This window comes from Cornus florida, unplaced genomic scaffold (assembly GCF_030987335.1).
Source record: "Cornus florida cultivar Cherokee Brave unplaced genomic scaffold, ASM3098733v1 CherokeeBrave_3.0.0_Hap2_Chr04, whole genome shotgun sequence".
Lineage (NCBI taxonomy): Eukaryota > Viridiplantae > Streptophyta > Magnoliopsida > Cornales > Cornaceae > Cornus > Cornus florida.
In genome coordinates, this window is record NW_026775574.1 from 2,495,673 (window position 1) to 2,518,452 (window position 22,780).

The 22,780-nt window shown below is 32.9% G+C and overlaps 2 protein-coding genes and 1 long non-coding RNA gene across 6 annotated transcripts in view; 2 read left to right on the plus strand and 1 right to left on the minus strand.

The window, feature by feature from the left end:
- Positions 1–22,568, minus strand: part of LOC132304609 (microtubule-associated protein 70-1-like) — a 29,505-nt gene extending 6,937 nt beyond the window's left edge. Inside the window, exons 1-4 of the mRNA XM_059802361.1 lie at positions 22,410–22,568; positions 22,209–22,280; positions 21,593–22,123; positions 21,273–21,460 (exon numbers count right to left, since the gene is read on the minus strand). Of these exons, the coding sequence (XP_059658344.1) occupies positions 21,273–21,460; positions 21,593–22,123; positions 22,209–22,280; positions 22,410–22,568 (950 nt within the window). The remainder of the gene's footprint in view (positions 1–21,272; positions 21,461–21,592; positions 22,124–22,208; positions 22,281–22,409) is intronic.
- Positions 5,730–12,360, plus strand: LOC132302472 (uncharacterized). Of its 3 annotated transcripts, none has more exons than XR_009480840.1 (5): positions 5,730–6,172; positions 6,877–6,991; positions 10,441–10,511; positions 10,827–11,103; positions 12,051–12,360. It is a non-coding gene; the product is annotated as an uncharacterized LOC132302472 (long non-coding RNA). The 3 variants fall into 3 exon arrangements; XR_009480842.1 differs by having other exon boundaries at positions 10,845–11,103; XR_009480841.1 differs by lacking the exons at positions 10,827–11,103; positions 12,051–12,360 and adding an exon at positions 7,988–8,195 and having other exon boundaries at positions 10,441–10,795.
- Positions 16,097–19,487, plus strand: LOC132302473 (receptor-like protein EIX2). Of its 2 annotated transcripts, none has more exons than XM_059799351.1 (2): positions 16,097–18,555; positions 19,103–19,487. In XM_059799351.1, exon 1 carries the CDS (start codon positions 16,890–16,892, stop codon positions 18,513–18,515), a length of 1,626 nt encoding a protein of 541 aa, XP_059655334.1. In that variant the 5' UTR covers positions 16,097–16,889; the 3' UTR covers positions 18,516–18,555; positions 19,103–19,487. The 2 variants fall into 2 exon arrangements, with proteins under 2 accessions (XP_059655334.1, XP_059655336.1); XM_059799353.1 differs by having other exon boundaries at positions 19,147–19,487.
- Positions 22,569–22,780: the final 212 nt, after the last annotated feature.

A 22,780-nucleotide genomic window follows, 5' to 3' on the forward strand; every position in this document is an offset into this window, starting at 1 on the left:
CAGCAATATGCATATAAAAAGAGTCCCTTTCTTCCAATTCCTTCAATAAAAAAATAAAAAAAAATTGAAAGCGCCGGTCCACTACCTAGTCCCATACTCCTTTACAAGGAACATAATCTAATTACATCAATTTACAGTCCATGAAATATGACTGAAATCGAAAGTCCATAATTTACAACATTATACAAATTATACTAAAGTTTTACAGAATAATCCAGATTTACATTTACAAAATATTAAAGTTCTAAAACAAAAATAGCAAAATATAAATCTTCAATCCCGTCTAAACTTGTGGTGGATGGTCGTTCGCCACCTCCTTTCCGTGTCCTGAAAAATATTAATAATAAGGGGTGAGTAGGTGGTACCTAAGACATACCTCTTGTGACCCCATGAATCCAAACAACGAATAGAAAAATAGAGAAGCGAGATCATGCACCACCGGAATAAACATCGCAACAAAATCGACAATCCAAATCATAACTAAATTATGCCGTGCAATGGGATGCGATGTCATGCATATCACTCCCCATTTTTTTCAAAACCATTTCTGCCATCATTCCCAAACTGTTAATGTAACCCGCCCATGGCAATTCCATGGCTGCACGAGATGAAGATTGGCTAACTGTCCCTGACCACAAGGCAAGCTCTAGGGCGTCATTTGGGGCCCAGTTAACTCAACCACGCTATAGCAATCTCCCTAGTTCTCTCTAGGTCACATTAACGCCACGGACCCATAGGCAATCTCCTAGGCAACTAGGTTTTCGCAAACTTTTCATCAAAACCTTTCCCAAAATATTTTCTTTTATTTTTTTCAAAAACAATTTTTCCATTTCAAATCAATTTTTTCCCCTTTTCATGCCCAATGTCATGCATGAACATCACATACTTTTCCAATATAATGACAATAAAAGATTTTATATTACACAATTCAACATACTTTTACATAGCAATTTCTAACAAATTAATAAGCACAAAATGTATGAAATTTAACACATTAGACATATTTTTCATACAAATCAATTAATACACATATTTAGAGATTTCGTATTACACAATTCAACATACTTTCACATAACAATTTCTAGCAAATTAATAAGCACCAAATGCATGGAATTTAACACTTTAGGCATGTTTTTTTCACACAACAATAACAATACACATAATTATAATTTTCATATACAACAATTGAACCATATTAAAGAAATTCAACACAATTATAGCATGCTAGACAACAACACATGGAAAATAATTCACTAAAATCCAAGAAGTTATGGATTAAACACCCATATCTCAATTTTGTAGAAAACCCTCAAATAGGTCCAAATTTTTGGAATTCTTAGAGTGGCCAAAAACTAAAATTGTTTATATTGATGTGTAGATCTCAACAAGCTCTCCGTTTTGCCGCAAACGGCACCCAAAAATTTCTAGTGTTTAGATATTAATCAAGAGTTGAAGTTTATATAGAAAAAGAAAAAGAAAAATGGGAGAAGAATGAGAGGGAGAGGAAAATGAGGTCTGTAAAGTGACCCTGGGCCATTTTGATGACTAAAGGTGTATGTGGGTTCCATCACTTTTAATTAACTTTTTCTTTTATTTTCTTTTTAATTTTTTCCACCACAAAATTATATACATACATACAACCATATAAAACCCACATAAACACATTAAATAAAATATATAAGATACAAATGGATCCAACTAAAATCTCCGTATGTAACAATTTCGGTAGCGAGTCCCACACGGGATCGTTGGGCCCGAAAAATAAAAAAATACAAAAATAACAACTTTTGCATTTCAAAGAATCCTGAACTCAATGAAATACCCCAAATAACTTTCTGACACACCCGGCACACCCCATGGTGTCTGACACGCAACACGTGAAAAGACAAAAATGCCTTTGCGAAAACATTAAATTCCAAAAAAAAAAAAAAAAGAATGGCAAAAATCGAAAATAGTACATAGACCACTTAATTAACATGTATATAAACATGCTTAGATGTTTAATTTGTTTGTAAATATGCTATAAATATGCTATTGAGCCGAGTTCGAACAGGCCTCTACTCTACTTGGCTCGTTTGTAGCATATTTGATGTGTATGTGGGATGATAGAGTCCATCATGTATCCCATGGTAGATTATGAAGTACGCTAATAAGTCCGAATTCACCGAATTCACCATTGTCCGCACAAAAATAAATAAATCAACTTTAAGACTAGAAAAATCAAGTTCCTAACAAGGCACCTTCCTGGAAACAGAGCTATCAATTATTTAAAACCCAAGGACACGAAATGGTAGCAGCACTCTCCCAAAGTGTACAAGATTTTGGAGCAAAGAAGAGATAATGACCCGTCTTGACTTGACTAATACTTCATAAAGCTAATGCTGACTGAAGATGCCATATTTACTATTGAAAAAGCTTGGGTTGTATCTAGCAGTTCATGAAACTCCATTGCTTACAACTGCAGAGACAGAGTTAGTCAAATACGGTATGGACAAAAAATAGAAACAAAACCTATTAGTATAATTCGATTCTTTTTGAAAAATACGTTTTAAAAATTCGGCTAAAAAAAAAAAAAGCAGAAGGCATGAATTAAAAATCCGGGTCCAAAAATTCGGCTATATATACACAAATTATTTATTTATTTATGTGTCATATCATTGTAAGGACATTAAAAGAAAATGTAACAAATAATAAAATAAATAAGAAAATGTTTGAAATAATAAAATGAATTTTCATTTTATACAAATTCACACTATCACATTAACTATGAAAAAATAACTTAATTAAATATAATTAATCAATAACTATGACATCATAAATTCATCACAAATCAATTTAAAAAATTATAATTCAAATAATCAACTATTTTTAATTAAAAATAAATAAAAATTTACTTATTTCCCCATCTTTTCTTGATAACCTATAAATGCATAAGTATAATTTATAATTTATTAAAATTAAAATTTTAAGTTAAATTAGACTAAAATATCACATAATGCATTTATAGATATGGTTAAATCCTAAAAGTGTTCTCGGCTCGTTTTATCACTAAATGGTGTATAAACTCTCTTTTTTTTTTTCGTCAAATCAAAGGTCTATAAACTTCCAAAAACAAAATAGGAATGACAAGTTAAATCCTAAAAGTGATATATATATATATATATATATATGATAGAGTTTTCAATTAATTCAGACCTTGCAAACTATTACTATTCATTTGATTACCATATAGGATGGAAAACAACAATTAGGAGTAGAAGTCAAGTTAATTCAATCTCTACCACTAATCAAGTTATTGTTGCAAATGACAAGTTATTGTCGACTTGAAAGTCTTTTATTTTCCCATTAATTCTACCTAACCAAACAGAGCCAAAGGAATCATCAAAATAGAATAAGTGCAATATTGGACTGCAGCCCCTTCCAAAAGAGAGACAATAGGTTAAGTTAGTCCGATGACTTTGATGAGATGAGTATTTATTTAGTTTTTAGGCCCATTTTATTATAGATATGATCATGAATCAGCTTTGTAAATATATATAATTACGTAGGGATATGTACACACACTATATATGATTTTTAGGCCCAATTTATTTTAACTTCAACGTTTTGGTCTATTTAAATATAGCAACCCAACCCAAATAGCTTCATTCACTTTAAAAGCCCAATAGTTCAAGCCCATCCTTCATATCATCTAACATTTTCATCCCTTGCAACAAAAATTAGCCATATCCAAGTGGTCAAGCTTCCATCCGACGGTCGGAGAACTACCCAAGGACTACGTTCCGTCAATGCTGAAGCCTGAAAGTTAGCTCTCTGTCTCACACTCGGCTGATTTCAAGTATCTAAACTCATCCCTCTCATTTCTCTCATATTGTGTTGATGGTCGACCAGAAACTCTGCAAGTGCCTTATAATGGAAACAAATAAAGGAAATCGGAGATCGATAGTGATGATCGAGATCACAATTCACTTAAACGATTAGGTACGAGCATGTATATAAATATGCTTAGATGTTTAATTTGTTTGTAAATTTCTGTATGTAAATGTGCGATTCTAAAGAGTTTCGAGCGAAGTTGGAAATGCTAGTGGATGGTGCCAAATTGAGTTCGTAGGATCTCAGGTCGAGTTCGACCACTTGCTATACTACCGAGCTGAGCTCAAACAGGCCTCACCTTTACTCGGCTCGGCTCGTTTTGTTTGTACTTTATAACATATTTGATGCGTATGTGGGACGAGAGAGTCCATCATGTATTCATGGTAGATTATGAAATATGCTAATAAGTCCGAAACCACAATTGTCCGCGGAAAATTAAATAAACCAACTTTAAGACTAGAAAAATCAAGTCCCTAACAAAGCACCTTCCTGGAAACAGAACTATTAATTATTTAAACCTTAGACCATCTCCAATGCTAAAAGTCATTTTCACATGCTAAATTTATATTTTGACAGGTGTGTCAAAATGCTACATTTTACCAATTCTGCTCCAATAGTGCATTTCATGCAAAATGCTATTTTTTGACACAACCACCATTATTTTTCAACTATCATTCCCACCATTCATATTTGCATCAGTAATATTAATATTAGGCACATTCAAAATTAAGTTGTAGACATTAGAAGAAAACTAAAATTAAACCTATTTAGGGAAAAAAAAAAATTAAACCTAATTAAAAGGAAACAAAAATCTAAAATATCTTGTAAAAAAAGGACCAAAAAAAAAAAAAAAACAAAAGAAAAAAAGAGAGGCCCATGACCCATATAATTAACTATATAATTTATATATATTTAACTGTATAATTTATAGACCCATGACCTAGGAAAAAATATACTATATATTTAGGGCAAATCATTTCAGCCTCCCCAATCGCCTCCATCTCTATTCTCGTTCTCACTGAACTTGCCCCCTCTCTCGGCCATATGATTTCAGATTGTTCAAAAAATCAAAACCCATATCTTTCCGTTTCCACCGCCCGTTGTTCCAATTCGGGTTCGCCCTTCACAAGCTTCAGCTGCTGTCTCTCAACTCTCAAGCTTGCCCCCCTCTCTCTGCAATTGCTAACTTGTATGTATGGGTTTTGTTTTAATTTTTTTTTTCTGTAATTCTATTTTTATGATTAAGGTCTGTAATTCTTTTTTTTTTTTTTTTTTTTTTTTTTTTGCCATCAAGGTCTGTAATTCTTGTTTTGCAAACTAAATCCTATTTGGTGAAATTTTTTATGATCTTTTTAAAATATTTTGTATATATATATATATATATCTTAAATCCTCTTTCTCTCTCTCTCTGAAATAGCTACTGCTATTTCTTGTGCTACAATTAGCATCAATTTTGGCAAAGTTAAAATTTGGCAGATAATATAACATTGCATTGGAGAGCTCCTTTAAAAACCCACTTGCTATATTTTAGAAATAGCATGCAATATAGCATTGCATTGGAGATGTTCTAAGCACACGAAATGGCACCACTACAAGAAAGAAGGCTTTTTACGACTTGTAATTGACATGCTTAAAAAGTAAGTCTTTATAAGTATTAATTTAACATTTATTTTTAAAGTAAGTCGTTAAATATTAAAACACACTTATATTTACGACTTACACTAGTTTGTCCATGTAACTATTTTTTAAAGGCTTGTATTCTTTACTATAACGACTTATTTTTTATATAGTAAAAAGTAGACCAAAAATTCTTTAAAACTCTAAAGGAAAAAAAACCTTTTGCCGCGCTAAGCCCACTAATGCATGATCTGGCCTACATTCGTTGCACGTTTCCTCTTCTTCATTCTAAAGCCTTTTTCTTTTTATTTTTCTTCTCTTCTCTCTTTCACCTTCGTGCCTCCATCTCTTCTCTCTCTGAAAAAACCCTAGCCTCTCTCTCTATCTCTATCTGTCTGTGTCTCACGCCGAGGCACCGCCACCATCAACCCACATCCTCACACCATCACCAAGCCCTTACTCTCTGTTCGAACCCCCTCTGCCGCAAGCTTCTCCGGCCCAACCTCTTGGCAGCCGCCGCTGCTCTCTCCTCTCTTCTAGGTCTCACTTTCTCTGGCTAATTCTCGGTCAAGGAGAAACCACATCTCGCCGCCGGCCACCACAGTTCCAGTTCCGGTCGTCTTCTCTAGCCAAAAATTTCAGGCCGAGTCTCTCTCTCTCGGTTTTCTCATCTTTCTATCGGGTAAGCTCTCTTCAACCTGAAATTTGATTTTTGGACTTTGATTTTGGAATGGGAATTTAGAATTTCCGGTTGTGTTTATTAGGGCTGTGAATGTATAAGTCCGTGATGTGAAAAAGGAGGATGGGCTATGGTAATGGAGAATGGACTAAAAAAAATTCTGTGAAAGGCTTGTCCCTGACTTTTGAAATTGAGGTTGACGATGAATTGAATTGGAAATTCTAAATGGAATTGAATTGAATTGCAACTTCTTGGGCCTTTAAATTTCAGATTATATATATATGGCCTTGTGTTGTATCAAAAATTCTGGACTGTACTTGAATTCATAAAAACAGTGAGATGATTTTGATATAAATATATCTCTGTGACTATGTTTTTGAAGTGAAATGAGGCTGTGAAATTTAAACTGAAATGATGTATATTTCTTGTTGCCATGTTGAAAATTCTATGAAGCTTGAGACTATGTTTTGATATATACCCATGCATTGTTTTATGTTGAATGGTCATTGGGGCTGAGGTTTTGAAACTGCTTGATATACATGTGTCCATTTATGTGTTTACAAAGCTTTTGGAAAATTGTGAATGGGCTACAATATATTGAATTTTCTGGTTAGAGCTATAATTGTAACTGAAATGGGTTATCTTGATTTTTCTGTTAAAACTCATATATAAGAGAATTGATGAAGCTTTGTATTTCAATTCTTCAGCGACTCCTCCCTAATCTAGCGACTCATCCCTAATCTATACAATCATTGAATGCTACCAGGCAGAGTATTGGTTTTTGACGAAGCTGTAACTGCCTAACAATGTCTTCGAGTCTTTGTGAGTTTTATTTGCTTTCTACTTTTTCAGTTTTGATTTTGTGAGTTAGATTATGAGATAATTGCATCTGATGGTGAGATTTAGGAGTTATTAGGGTTTACCATCAATCAATTTCACTTATTGTTCAGTGAGTTTAAGAGTGCAGAATCATTCTCAGTCTCAGATATTTGAGTTACTGTGCATATTTGAGAGGGATTGTAGTTCTCCGCATACTCCATATACTTCCTTTTTAGGGCATTTATTTTAATAATGCCTAAGATCCTATTTGATATCCTTAATTTCAAGGAACTATATATATCAAAACTGCTTGGATTCAGAAGCCCAGTTAATTATATTGTGTGAATATGAATACAAAAAATGAAATTATTGGCACTACTCCATTCCTATGACTGAGGCTTGAAACTCCACTCAACTCTACTTGCTTTCTCTCTCTCATTTCTCATTTTGGACAATCTTACAGAAGTCACATCAGTGATAAAGAACTTTATTTTCGTGCTTGATTAATGCCTTTCTATTATTACATCTTCCTGGATAGTGTTAAAAATTATTGGAAAAATGGTGCATAAAAAATGATTTTTTTGCTTACCTATGGTCTGTTGGCTGTAATATATTGACCTGATATTCACTGCTTATCAATGATGCCAGGTTCCTGTAATAGTAGTACTGAGTCAATTAGTTTTTTTTTTAGTTTGTTACTCTGTGGTAGATAATTAGTGAGATATAATCCTTCTTCCCTAGCTAACGTATTGTGCTTTGGGTTAATTGTGTGTGAGAAAATTTTGTTATGTACAATATCATAGCTTGTATTGACTTTTACTTGTTGAAACTTCAATAACGATCCCATAGTTCTTCTATTAGTGAATTATATTTTGTTATTGCAATATTGATATTGTTTTTTAACTGAATTAAATATAATCAGAACACAGATTTCCAAAAGACAATCTATCCTTCCAAATTAATATCAATGGCTTTATCTCCAAGTTCTTCGTCTAACAGGGTGGATAGTACATCATAAAGGACAACAATGAACCGTCATGGTTTTTTATCAAAGCTGGAATTGAGTGATGGCAATAGCCTGTATGCAAATTAATGAGTGAGGATGATTTTGTGAAATCTGTAAATATTGCTTTGGATTATGGACATGGCCCTCATCCTCAGTCTCGGTTATTTGGTGGTGGAGACCTATTTTCTTGGCTTAAAGCATGTAATACCCCTAAATTTAAAAGGATAGTCTCGATATTATTTTAATTATTTTAATTGCAGTTTTAATTGTTTATTTGATTTCTTGGCTAATTATTTCCTTGTTTAATTGATTTGATTGTTTATGTGTTAATTGAATTATTTGTTTAAATTAAATTGTATGAGATGGTCTGTATTTATTTAGGAATTTAATTATTTTATTTTAGTTTATTTTTGTTTTTATTTTATTTTTTTTCTTAAGGAATTGGATATGGATAGTAGTAATGGACCAACCAATTGGGTCTCATGAACTACTTGGTTAAGGAGTTTAAGGGGTATGGATAATTACCCATGAAAAGTTGTATAAGTGTATATAATAAATAAATAAATATATATATGTAACATATATTTCAGTTACCTTTTTAATATTTTAATATTTATTATTTTCTCTGTTAAGTTGACTTGGATTAGGAAAATGATTACGTTATTTTATTTAGGCTATAAATATATAACTATAGGGTTATAAAAGGGGCTAAGAAAATAATCACGTAATATATTTTAGAGAAAGAAAGAAGGAAGAAGAAGGAATAGGAAAAGGAAGAAGGAGGTTAGGGTTTTTTTTATCAAATCCCTAAAGACAAGTTTTAATTCTTCTCTTCTCTTTTGATTCATACCCTATGCATGCTAGATTAATTTTAGGTTCTTCAAATAAATTAATTGAATCTAATTACATGGATTTATTTGGAAATTTCAGTTCATGTGTTTTAATATTAGGTTTGGGATAATTTTCATATTTTGATAAATTAAACTTTCATGTGTTGTAATATATTTTGTGTTTTAATCATGTGTTGTAATATATTATGGGTTTTAGCATGAAACAGTTTGATTAGATGAAATCAGATTTATTTTTCCTTCATGCACGCAGAACGAGGAATTTCTTTTAGCATTAGCATGAATCAAATTGGCATGCACCAGTTATATATATATATATATATACACGAAATCTGTGTGGTTCCTTGTATACACGCCGAACGAGGTCAACTATATATGTTTTCATTAATCAGTTTATGAATGAAGTATATAAGAATTCAAAACTAAATTTTATTTGTAAATTTGGCACGCCGAACAAGGAAGTAACCATCAGTTTTGGTCACTTTTGCATTCTAGAATTCTACGCATTAATTGTAAGCAACAATCTGTTTGTAGCAAGATATGACTTTAACATAAACTAGTTTATAATATAATTATAATTGAAATTTGTTTTATTCATAAAGTGTACACGCAGAACGAAATTTGTATAAAGTATAAGTCAGTTTGATACAATAGTATTGGTTTTGCATTAAATAAGTTGTATGTGAATCTGATTAATGCAAGAATATTAAATTAATATTAGTATTGTTGATTGATGGATCTGAATTAAATATTTATTTAATTTAATTAGATTCATTAAGAATTAGAATGCATGATTTAAGTTTTCATGCTAAGTATGGAATGTAATTAATTTTAAAAGAATAAATTAATTAGATATTGTTGGATTATATTATTTTAATCAATTGTTTAGATTTAAATTAGTTTAATTCGAACATGGTGATGTACAATTTAGCTGAGATGCATTTTAATGTTCTATGATGTAAATTAAATGCATGCTATTTAGAATTTATATTTTTGCTCAAGTAAATACAAAGGATGTGTATATGATTTGTATCATATTTATTTGGATTATTATATGTAAACATTACTGACATTTTCCTTGGATGGGGGCATAGTAGGGACGGATTAACGTAAGAGTTAAGTCCTACCTATTTTTAATAAGGGAACGGATTAACCACAGTATTAAGTTCTACTTATTCGTGTCAGGTCAACGGAATAGTTGGATGACATATTATTAAAATAATATTTGGATAGGTTATTTTGATGGTTGGATAGAACGGATTTTACATATATAATTATACGCCATGATATGAGCTTGAGTCTCAGGATCAGTGGTTAAGGTGCGTATATTGCCAGGGATGTGTAGCTAGATATAGTGTAGTTGTGTACCTTAGTAGGTCTAGGTACTCATGCCCATTATCTGTGTGTTTTACATGTTGCCTACTATTCAGGTTGAGACAACTCTATAGTCCAGTGAGGTTCCTTTAGTGTGTATATATCTATTTATGGACTATTTAGTTATTATTGAATTAACTAGGATGTATACGTGTATCGGGTCTCTATTTGGGATGTAGTAAATTAAGACTTTTATGTGGGCCTGACCCACCATTATTTTTCAGGTGTTCGTCAGTTCCAGTCTTAGAGATTGTTCGTGCCGAGCAGAGACAGTCATTCATTCTTCCGACTCTACGTATGACTCTTCTTCATGGTTTCATTATTAGTTTTTTTTTTCAGTTCAGTTATTTCAGTTAGAATATTAGGGGTCCACAATATGGATTCTCGAGTTGTAGTTTAATTAATTACTAGTATCCGAGGATTGGAGGATTTTATTATTGGATTTTTTAATTATTATTTATTTGAGGATTTTAAAATAGGGATTTATTATTTAATTCCCTTCAGCTTATTATTTATTTATTATTCTTTTTGTATTCAAATGCTTGTTTAAATATTAATTGTTTGATATCCCTTATATTCTGTGCTCGGACTTGATCACCCGTGGCTCTAGAATCGAGGGGTATCACAGAGCAGATGTGACATCATCAGCCAGTGAGTGTTTTGAAGTTCCACCAAAAGTGGTCAAGTTGGTTTCAGGAAGAATGGTGTTTCCATTATCTTTATCACATTCAAATCACTATGCATCAATGCGTGCAGTTCTTATTGGTGATTCAGTGCACGCTGTTCATCCCTTGGCTGGTTAAGGAGTGAATTTGGGCTTTGGGGATGCTTTTGCTCTATCAAAAGTGATTGCTGAGGGTGTTGCAGTAGGATCCAACATTGAGGAGGTATGTTATTTGCATTTCTCTTAGAATAAATAAGAGACTTAATTATCAAGCACATAAAAATTGATTCTTGTTGTTTTTCCAGCCTTCCATTGAAATTTGTTATTCCATCTTGTTATTCTCTGTTGCTTCTTGCAACAGTATTACTGTAATATCTGAACATGTAAAATACGCTTGGACTTAAATGATAGGATATCAATGTTTTAAAATTGATGTTTGGACCTCAAGTGTGTGTGTGAGTGGATTAAACTCTTGACATTCATATGAACCTCAAGAAGCAAATTTAGTCTGAAACGTGTAAAAGAACTTATTAGAATTGAAACAAAAAAGAACATTTAAGACATGAACTTTCATGAATGTAAGGCCAACAAAATTTTTAAGACAGTATTAAGTCAAAATATAAATATTTAAAATTATGTAAATATGTATATATACCATCTGAAATTTCAAGTGAAACATGATAATTCTGCTTGCTGATGTTTTTCACATATATCAAATAGATCCTTGAGTAATAGATTTATTAGAACAGAAGTATAGGAATGTATAAAGGAGAAATCACCTTTATAATTTAGTAGTTGGGAAAGAAAGAGATTGAATAGTCATCAATAGCCTTTCCCCTAGTTTTTTCTTACAAACCTCATATCAACTATGGTGAAATTATGAACAAGTTTGTTGTTTGTTTAGCATTATGTTTCATTCTACATGGCTGGGCTTATTGTTGGCTTACAAATTTCTTAAATACCATCTACTATCCATCTAAATAGTTGGTAAGGAAAAAATTTTTTTTTACTTTTCATCTCTTGTCAAATATGTGCTTATTGACCAAAATGAACCTTTTCTAGCTTCGTTTCCTTCGCCTTTTCCTCCCCCCTACTTCTTTAAGGCTTTTTAATATTTTCGTTATGTGACACAATTAAATTACTAAACTTGATATTTTTTTTATATTACAGAATGTGATTGAAGGATCGATTGTTACCGTCAAAATATTGTACGAACAAGGAGGAGCTAATATATATTCAAAATTGATGGTTATATTCTTATTTTGCAAAAGATTGATTGTTTCTTTTCGAATTTAGTGGTTTAGTTTTTATTCCTTGTTGACGTCATCATATTGGATGATTCGGAACTTTTTTAGTATTCATAGTGGCTTTAATTTTTTTTTTTTTTTTTTGATGCAGTACTAGACTTATGTTTTTGGTTTAAGAAAAAGTAATGGATTTTTGTTATTCTTATTAATACATGTTATGTTGTATGTGGTTATATCACACAATGTGCGCCTTATTTTTTCAAATTGAAGACATGTATCATTTGTCATATTGAAAACAGGCGCAAAACAGATTGTTAATTCCATTAGAAAGAAAAGGGATTCTATATAAATTTTTTTTATAAAAAAAACCCCTTTCGACGACATACGATGCATGCTATTAAAATAAAAATATTAGCGAGTCGTTAAAAGGGTAAACACAAACATAACATGCTTCGTGTGTCGTTAGTGCATGCACAGATGACTTTAAAATCACGGTTTTAAAGAAGTGTTTTGTAGTTTAACGACGTCACATTTTAGTATTAACGGCTTGTAAAGTACACCATGAATAATATAGACTTTTCACGGCTTGTTCAGTAAGAACATGCGCATGCATGTCGTGAAAACCCTATAATGACTTGCATCGCATGTTGTTAAAAGCCTTTTTCCTTGTAGTGCACTCTCCCAAAGTCTCCAAGATTTTGGAGCAAAGAAGACATAATGACCCTTCATGACTTGACTAATACTTCATAAAGCCAATGCTAATGAAGCAAAAACGATGTTGCTGCGAACCTTGGCTTCGAACGTTACAATCTGATTAATAGATACTAGGGGCTTTAGAAATCAACAAGTCTTGCCCTATAAGTTTATAAATTCTTGTTTGGAGTACACATACGTTTCCATCTTCAACATTTCCATTCTCCACTAAGCTATTTTGCATACAAGAAGTCATGGGAATACTCACTCTCGTGGTTTTATACAAATTGACACTATCACATTAACTATGAAAGAAATAAATTAATTAAATATAATTAAGTATGATATCATAAATTCATCACAAATTAATAAAAAAAATTATAATTCAAATAATCAACTGTTTTTATCTATAAATAAATAAAAATTTATTTATTTCCCCATCTTTTCTTGATAACTTATAAATGCATAAATATAATTTATTAAAATTAAAATTTTAAATTAAATTAGACTAAAATATCACATAATGCATTTATAGACATAGTTAAATCCTAAAAGTGTTATCGACTCGTTTTATCACTAAATGGTGTATAAACTCTCTCTTTTTTTTGTTAAATCAAAGGTCTATAAATTTTCAAAAACAAAACAAAATAAATATCTATAAATATTTATCATTACAAACAAAATTTAAAAGATCATTAAAAAAATAAAAATAAAAATAAAAAAAATCCATAAAGATCTATAAGAATCTGTATTTCACAAAGTGTGTGTATATATATATTTCATTACTTAATTATGATGACTTCATTCAGAAGAGAGAGACGAATATGCTCTTTCACCAAAGAGGAAAGAAGAATCTTCCAAGCGGAAAGATATTGAGTTTAGTATAAAAAAAAAAAAATTATATTTGAGAAAAATATAGAATTAAAATTGTATTAAGAAACCAAAACCGTTGAGTTGGTGACGACACATATCAATTCATTCATGTTGGTAGGTTGATGCCGCAACGTATTAACGCATTTAAAATCGTTTAATTTGTGTTAGTGGTAAAATTGACATATTTTACGGTATTATTGAAATTTGAACAACAAACAAAAATATTTCACAAAAATAAAAATTTGTACTTACACATATCAGCGGATTTACTATCTAGATGCAGATAATACATAGGCATATAGGCTTTCATGAAATTGACAAGCTATGACTTTGTGGCACTAAAAGCCTCATGTCATAATCCAGTAATTTCTTGGTAAGTCTGAAATAAATGTAAAGCCATAACTTCAAAAATAAATAAATAGTTGCTTCAATAATCTTATAACACAATATATCCAATTCCATTCAAAACATATAGGTCACGTTTGGCTAATAGTTGTGCTTCGTCTTTTTGTGTTTTGCTAATATATTGTAGTGAAATAAAATATTGTAACGTTTTGTTGTCATTTGAATAGTATCGAAGTGCTTTCAAATTTGAGGCCAAAATCGAAAGTATAAAAATGATACTTTTGTTGGTTTCCGCATTGTAACAAAGCACTGCTAATTTTTTTCTTTTCTTTTCTAAAATGACATTCTTAACTAGTCATTTAATTTTTTCAAACGTGCAACACATTTTACCAAATATACTTTTATATTTTTTACTTTTCAAAATCTTATAACAAATTTACGTTACCAAATAAACTTTAAAATAGTATTAAACACACGAATATTATTTCAGTTTTGGATCAAAACAAAAATATGAAGTAAAAATAGTGACCAAACAGACGCATAGGCTTTCATGGCATGACTTTAATAGTGGCAGACCCATTAACACAGAGAGACCTCACAGCAGTACAGAACGCACCTAAACTAATGTGGCTCTTAATTAAGAAGAAAAAAATGGCTATTATTTAGCTAGAGAGAGGAATCAGACTTTGAGTCACTTGACAAGGCATCTCAGTTCACAAGTCAATGCCGTGTCACAGTGGGTTGAAGGACCATAAAGACAAATTGATGTGAAACACACGTAGAACTGCGTCAAGAATTTCTAAGCTAAAAAAAAAAATATTAAAGTTAATAATAATAATTTACTCGTCGATATATTCCACCGAATAACTTAGACATTTGTCAAATATTAAAAAAAATATGTTACCTGAAAAAAAATATTATTTAAAATAAAATATTTTATGTCAAAGCAGACGGATTATTAATATAAAATAATTTGTTCAAAATTAATGAGTAAATTATTTTTAAAAAATATTTATAAATATTTTACCACAAGCAATATTAAAAAATAAAAAAATATCTTTTGAATTGGTTACTCTGATAGGATGAATCTCACAACGTGAAAAAAATAAAAAATAAAAAAATTCGACTGTTCAGAAGTATTTACCCAAAAGAGAAAAATGAAAGTTTTAAAAAGAAATTTATGTCCTGCATTGTACATACGGCCCCATAGTTCCAAGTAACCCATAATATAAAATAAATAAATAAAAAACTTAAAATTTAAAAATTACTAAACACGTCCTACATCAATTTTTTTTCTTCATTTTTCAAAGTACCTTAAATAAAATAAATTTTGGTTAAAAAACTCTTCCAAACAGGGCCAACATAATTAAGCTATATACTAGCTAGCTAGCAATAGAGTAGAATAGTTGCACGCAATGGAATTAATGTTGCTCTTAATTAAGCAGAAGAAATGGGCATTTCATGACTTGACTCAAAAGACCTCACAAGTCAATGCCGTGTGTACAGGTGAAGAATCACAAAGACGAATTGATGCGAACCTCTCTCTATCCGCTTTTAATTAAGTTGACAATCATTGTGTGAAACTGCATTTCTATGCTTGCTTGCAAGAAGCAATGGAAACACAAGTTAGAAGTGGTGTTGTGATATTGTTCGTATTTGCTCTTTTTTTCATAGAATTGGGAGTTGGTGTTGGGTTGCAAATCAGTAGAGTTGGTCATCAATCAAATGTAAGCTGCACAGAGGGTGAGCTTAAAGCTCTTCTCAAGTTGAGGGAATCTCTCATTGATCATTCAAATCGTTTGTCGTCGTGGGTTGGAGAATACTGTTGTACGTGGACGGGAGTGGGCTGCAGCAAGAGGACACGCAGAGTCGTCAAGCTTGATCTACCCAATTATGATGGAGCCAGTTTGCAAGGTGAGATAAGTCCTTCTATTCTCAATCTGAGGCATTTGCATTACATCGACTTGAGCTTTAATCATTTTTCAGGAACCCAAATTCCAGAATTCCTAGGCTCCCTTAAGAACCTAAGATATCTTGACCTCTCTGGTTCGAATTTTGAGGGGCAAATTCCCCCCCAATTTGGAAACCTCTCCAACTTGCAACATCTCAATCTTGGCTTCAACAATTTACGAGGTCCAATTCCTGATACTCTTGGAAGCCTGTTATCTCTCACTTTTCTTGATCTCTCGTTGAATAGTTTTGACTCCCAAATTATGCCTAGTTGGTTGTGTAAAATGAGCAGCCTTGTTCATTTGGGACTCTCTGATGTAAGTTACGGAGGTCCAATTCTTCCTTGCCTTTGCAACTTGACTTCTCTCACAGTCCTTGATCTCTCTTGGAATAGTTTTCAAGGTTCAGTCCCAAGTGAGATAGGCAATCTTACACAACTTACTGTCCTTGACCTCTCTCACAACAAGTTAGAAGGTGAAATACCAAACACCATAAGGAATCTCTGCAGCTTGCACAGTTTCAATTTGTCTTCTAACGAGTTCACCGGAGAGGTACCATTTTTTCAGGGAAATAAATCTACTTGCCTCCAAAAAAGTTTAAAGGAGTTATATCTTTATTCAAACAAGTTTAGTGGTTTTCTGCCAAATCAGTTGGGAGAGTTTAAGATGCTAGAGGAGTTAGATGTCTCTAATAATTTATTTAGTGGTCCAATCCCAGCATCAATTGGAAGACTGTCATCATTAAGGTTTTATATGCATCTGGTAATCAGTTGAATGGGAGCATTCCTTCGAGTCTTGGACAACTTTCAAGGCTAGAGTCGTTAGATGTCTCTAACAATTCTTTGGATGGTATCATTTCAGAACTTCACTTTGCCAAACTCACAAGGTTAGTATGGTTGGACATGTCCTCAAACTTGTTAATTATGAATGTGAGCATCCAATGGGTTCCTCCTTTTCAACTCCAATCTATTCAATTGTCTTCCTGCATATTGGGACCCCAATTTCCTCCATGGCTTCAAACCCAGAAACATGTTGAATGGTTGCGAATTTCCAATGCATATATCTCAGATACCATCCCCGACTGGTTTGAGAATGTGTATTCTCGTATCAACTACTTAGATATATCTCACAACCAGATTTGTGGAAAGTTGCCCAAGTTTCAAGAATCTAATGCTACTACCCATAGCCGGTATCTATATTTGAATTCCAACAAGTTTGAGGGCCCCTTAACACCATTTCTGTCAGGTGTCGAGGAATTAGATTTGTCCGACAACTTACTTTCAGGAAATTTTCCTCTCGTTGATGATAATATTGATATCACTTTTGTAGTTCTTCGTCTCTCAAATAACAATTTGACTGGTGATATTCCAAAGTACATATGCAAGATGATGGCTCTGCGAGTACTTGATCTCTCGAAAAATAAAATATCAGGAACACTCCCTTGGTGCATGGGGGACTTGGATCGACTGATAGTGCTTGATATGACGAATAACAATCTCAATGGTCATATTCCAAGTTCTTTGGGTTCTTTACAATATCTCTATTCTTTACATTTGCGGAACAACATGTTTCACGGGAAGATCCCTTCAACTTTGCAGAATTTGGCATCTCTTAATATTCTCGATCTAAGTGATAATGAATTAACTGATATTATCCCTTCATGGATTGGAGAAATGTCTTCTCTACAATTTCTCACTCTTCGATCGAATAAGTTCCATGGTTATATTTCTCCACAACTCTGCCACCTCTCTACTCTTCAAGTGTTAGACCTGTCACATAACTATATAAGTGGAAGTATTCCTCGCTGCTTTGCCAACTTCACTGCCATGGTCGCGAATCTCAATGCGGAACTTACAGAGATTCGGTATCCACAATACACAGAGAAAATGTTAAATATCATTAAAGGAGTTGAACTTGAATACACTAGCACACTCCGATTTCTCACATCTATAGATGTTTCAAACAATCACATAGTTGGAGAGATTCCTGAAGAGTTGATGGATCTTATTGGGTTGCTGAGTTTCAATGCATCCAAAAATCATCTAAATGGAAGCATCCCAGAGAAGATTGGAAATATGAAAGCTTTGGAATCACTTGATTTGTCAAGAAACAAACTTTCTGGTTCAATCCCTCCAAGCTTGTCCGATATGAACTTTTTAAGCTACTTGAACTTGTCGTTTAACAACTTGTCAGGACGAATACCAACAGGAAATCAACTCCAAACACTCAATGATCCATCCATCTATATGGGCAACAATCAACTTTGTGGACCACAAATCTCCAAGAGTTGCCCTAGTGATACTTCGTCTGATGGTCATCATCATGATCAACATGTTCTTGAGTCGGAAGAACGTCTAGCATTCTATACTGCCATTGGACCGGGTTTCTTGGTTGGCTTCTTGGGAATTTGTGGCATTCTGCATTTCAAAAAGTCTTGGAGGTATGCATGGTTTCAGTTTGTGGAGAATACTTGCAACAACCTACTGGTGGCAGTTGCACTGAAGGCAACTTGGGTGCAGAGAAAGTAACACAAAGATGAAATGGGAGGATAATTTCCTCTCTAAAATGGTTAGTCTCTCTCTCTATATCTCTCCAAACACATATAGAGACACACACCCACACGCATATATGTCTATATATATATTTATATATTTATCACACGAATACACCCACGCACATATCTAGTTTAAACAATGAACTATGTATTTTCTTTGGTTTTTGTCTATATGAAACTTTTGAGATATTCTCTTATTTCAAATTGGAAATGGAAATTTATTATACCAATATTCTTAAGCGTAGTGCTTGACCTATGCATGGTTTTCTCAATTATAATCAGATCATCGAGAATATATAACCAATTACCATTCATTCTTAGCATAATTTGATAATAACAAATAATTTAATTATTTCTTCTTTATGTCAGTTTTAATGTTTTTTTTTTTTTTTTTAAATGAAGCTACCCAAGGAAGTAACATATATGAACTAAAAGACATCAAATGTGTATAGATGACCTTAATTAAGTAACTTTATTGCATTTTAATGTACATAAAAAAACCAATATTGCATCTACTAGCATTTTCTGCCATATAATTGTTTGTAGTTCTCTTCATCACAGGGGCTCAAATTCATTTTTTTTCTCCTTTTCCTTTTCGCCACAAGGTTTTAAATTCAGTTGAAGTAGATGAGATTCAGATGGAAGCAGACAAGTGAGTGGTGGGCTTTTCGTAAGATGGAAAAGGATCACTACTACAATAAAGTTCAGAAAAATAAAGTTAGACAATGATATATTTTTGGTAATTTGTTATAATGTTAGTGTGATAATTGTGTACTCTCCTAAAACATATATTGTCGTCTTGATTCAATATCTATATTCTGCCATTATTAGACTCCTTGGAGGCTTATACACATGTATATGTATGTATATGTACAAGATAGCTATGGTATATGATACATCATGTCAGTTTCCAAGTCCGTCCAGGATTATAATATTGTTGAAAGTCAGCAAGTCTCAAACCATGCATGGTGGATATATTTTATATTTGCTTAAATCAAGGCTTGAACTCAAAACCTCAACAATGAATTATAATTGGTTTTCTTTTATTATATATGCTACCAAATATAAACTATTTTGTCTCTCTTTATAAATCTAGTTTAATAATTCTCATGTGATCATTTAGAAGAATTAATCTTATTATTTTCTATTTACCCTATATCATTAGAAAATTTCCTCACGTTATCTTTAAAAACGGAAGATACGCACCATGTCAAAGTGGATTGTGTTGTTTGCTTCATATAATAGATTTAAAGGAGCGCCTCTATAACGCTCGCCTCTGAAAATTGCAAACAAAAGCCTGGCAAAGGCACTTGTGTAAGGGCATGATCTCATTTTCCTTGGAAAATATTTTTTGACCATGGCTCTGGATTTAAAGTTTTTGCTTGCAGTTATCGCTCAACAGTCGAGTAAGAAAATAAAAATTCTCAAATGGATTTCTCAGCTACTATTATAGATTTTCAACAAACCACACCCAATTAAATACTATTATTCACTACTGGTCCCACCTACACAAGGTTGCTAGAGAGCTGAACTGGACACAGATCTAATCTTTAGGTCTATTTTGCACTAAGCGTCAGCTCTCAAAGTCAAACCAGTGTGAGGACGCGCAGACACGAAAATTTATTATAAAAATAAAAATAACAACAACAAAGACTTGTCAACATATCCACAAATTAGCCTGCGCCTTTGGGAGTACCCCCTTTCAAGTCTCACCGAAGGTAAGGACCATGCACGTGGTTTACGGAAGATTGCGTGCATCTGGAGTTTGCAAACCATCCAAAAGACCAAAGTGGCTATCAGATGGGTTGATTCTTTGTTATCCAAAATATATGTGTGTATATATATATATATTTATATCCACAAATTCATGTACCTAAAGTCATCTTAGAAATTGCACAACTTAGAAAATGAAGTTCACAAACTTCTTCTAGACTTCTACATAATTATACAATGAATGCTGTACCATTAACTTATTATGATCTTAACATGTGAAGAGCATGTGATGCATAATACTCTAATAAGAATGTTGCCATATTGCATCTAGTTTGTCGTAAACATGCATTTTAGTCTTTATATAGTGTATTTAAAAATGATAGCAGCAATATGTCCTCAACATACAAGGATAATTCTCCATAAATTAATTGTTTGCATAAACTTGATGGTTGCATTTGGACTTGCATGAACAAGGTGGCATACATTTTCCTTGTATATATACACACTTACATTTTCCATAGAGAAACTTGTTTTATAAAAAGCCAAAGACATGCACAAGAGATCATCAAAGTACAGCAAGCATATGTTTTTAAAACCAAAAGTGGAAGAAATTTTCAACATATGGCGATGAAAATAAAAAGGAGCATATTTGATGCAAGTATTAAGGGTCAAGGAAACATAGATATCATGTCAGCAAATTAGAAACCAAAGAGAACCCCGATGCATAGACTAAAATTGGAAAAAAAAAAAAAAAAAAAAAAAAAAAAGAAAAAGAAAAAAAAAAGAGAGAGGGGAGGTAAAAAGGAAGGGGGGGGGGGGGGACTTAAAACAATAAACAAAATGCATCATTCAAGATGAAAAATGAAATAATAATACTAATAAAGCAAATTCGCAACAAAATTGATATCCTGAAGGGTCAATATAAGACAAATCATTGCAGTACAAGTGATACAGGTACAAGTATGCATGTAGGCACTACTGCTTCTATATAATATATACAGGATAAAAGAAGACAAACCTTCCTATGAGTAGCTGAGAACTGTTCGTGGGACCCTTGGTATTCCCAAATCGCTTGGCCCTGTTTTCATGTTCTTTCTCCACGCGCATCGCAGCTACCTCCTTCTCCATGGCAGCTACTTCCCTTCTCATCTTCTTGGCCTCAACCTCCATTGCCTTTGTCAAAGTATCTACCTTCTTCGCTAACATCTTAAAAACAAGATTCATAATCAAACATTTAATTTTTTTTTTTTTTTTTGATAAGTCAAAACATTTAATATTTATTATCAAACATTTAAGATTCACAATCAAACATTTAACCAAATAAGCCAAGAAATCAACCTCAATAGCATCATCCTTGTCTTTGAGGCTTTGATCCTTCTCATGACCAGCTTTCCTCAGCAAGATCACCTCTTTTTGTAGCAAGTCATATATTAACGCTGGAACAGTATCTTCTGCATCCACTGTTGAAAATTCATTGGGTTTTTCATCTGGACTACCTTTCCAGGTTGTATTTACCTCACTGTCCTTCATTCCCTCACATGACAGGCTGTCATTGAAATTAGAAGCCACCCCATTTAAGAGAACTTTACCCGTGTCTAATGAGCGTGTGCCGCCATCAAATGACTTTGACGTCCCTTTCGCATGCTTCAATACTGAATTAGTGCCAGAAGACGGAGAAGATCTCAACTGGAAGGATGGTGATCTCTTAGGTAAAAAGCCATTGGAGGTCAATTTGGAGATGTTATCAGCTCCACCCAGGGATTGGCGACGACCGTTGCTTACACTTCTTCCTTCTAACATACTCCGGCAGTTATTGCTCGATGATCTCAAAGTCTCTTCTAGTACTTTGAGCCGCAGTTGGTATTTTTCCTGGAAGGTGAAACAGAAAAATTATTACATTAAACCAGGCTAGAAGACATCATTATACAGCTCAGCTATAGAACCAAATAATTACTTTCAATTGTGCTTCGGATTTCGCAGTTCGCTCAGCTACAGAGAGCTTGTCCCGGAGTTGCTGCATCTCTCCCTGCAACAGCAGGTATTGGTTACATTTAATAACTTCTGAAGTAAGAGAACCCAAACCTAAACAGTTTTGCTGAAAAACAAAACAAATTCAAAAGTTTCAAATGAGAATTGATTAGAAACTAGCATATACCTGCAAGAACCTTCTTTCTTCAAGCCACTGTTTTACAGGCATCACTTTATCATTAGCATCTTTCCATTTATTAGCTACCACTACAGCTACCCTGTTTGCTGTTACTTTTGCACGAGCCAGCTCCAAACCATAGGAAATAGAGGAGGGGATCATGCTCATTAGGGGAATAACAAATTATCAAAGCAAATTCAACAAAATCCTCATATGCAGTGCCATGCAATGCAATGCCAATGAGATGGAATGTCGTTCCCCATTTCTAAAACCTTTTCCAATCACAACCATTTCCAAACCGTTAATGTAACCCGGCCTATGGCAACTTCATGGCACCACGAGAGAAGGATTGGATAACTATTCCTGACCCATGGCATTTC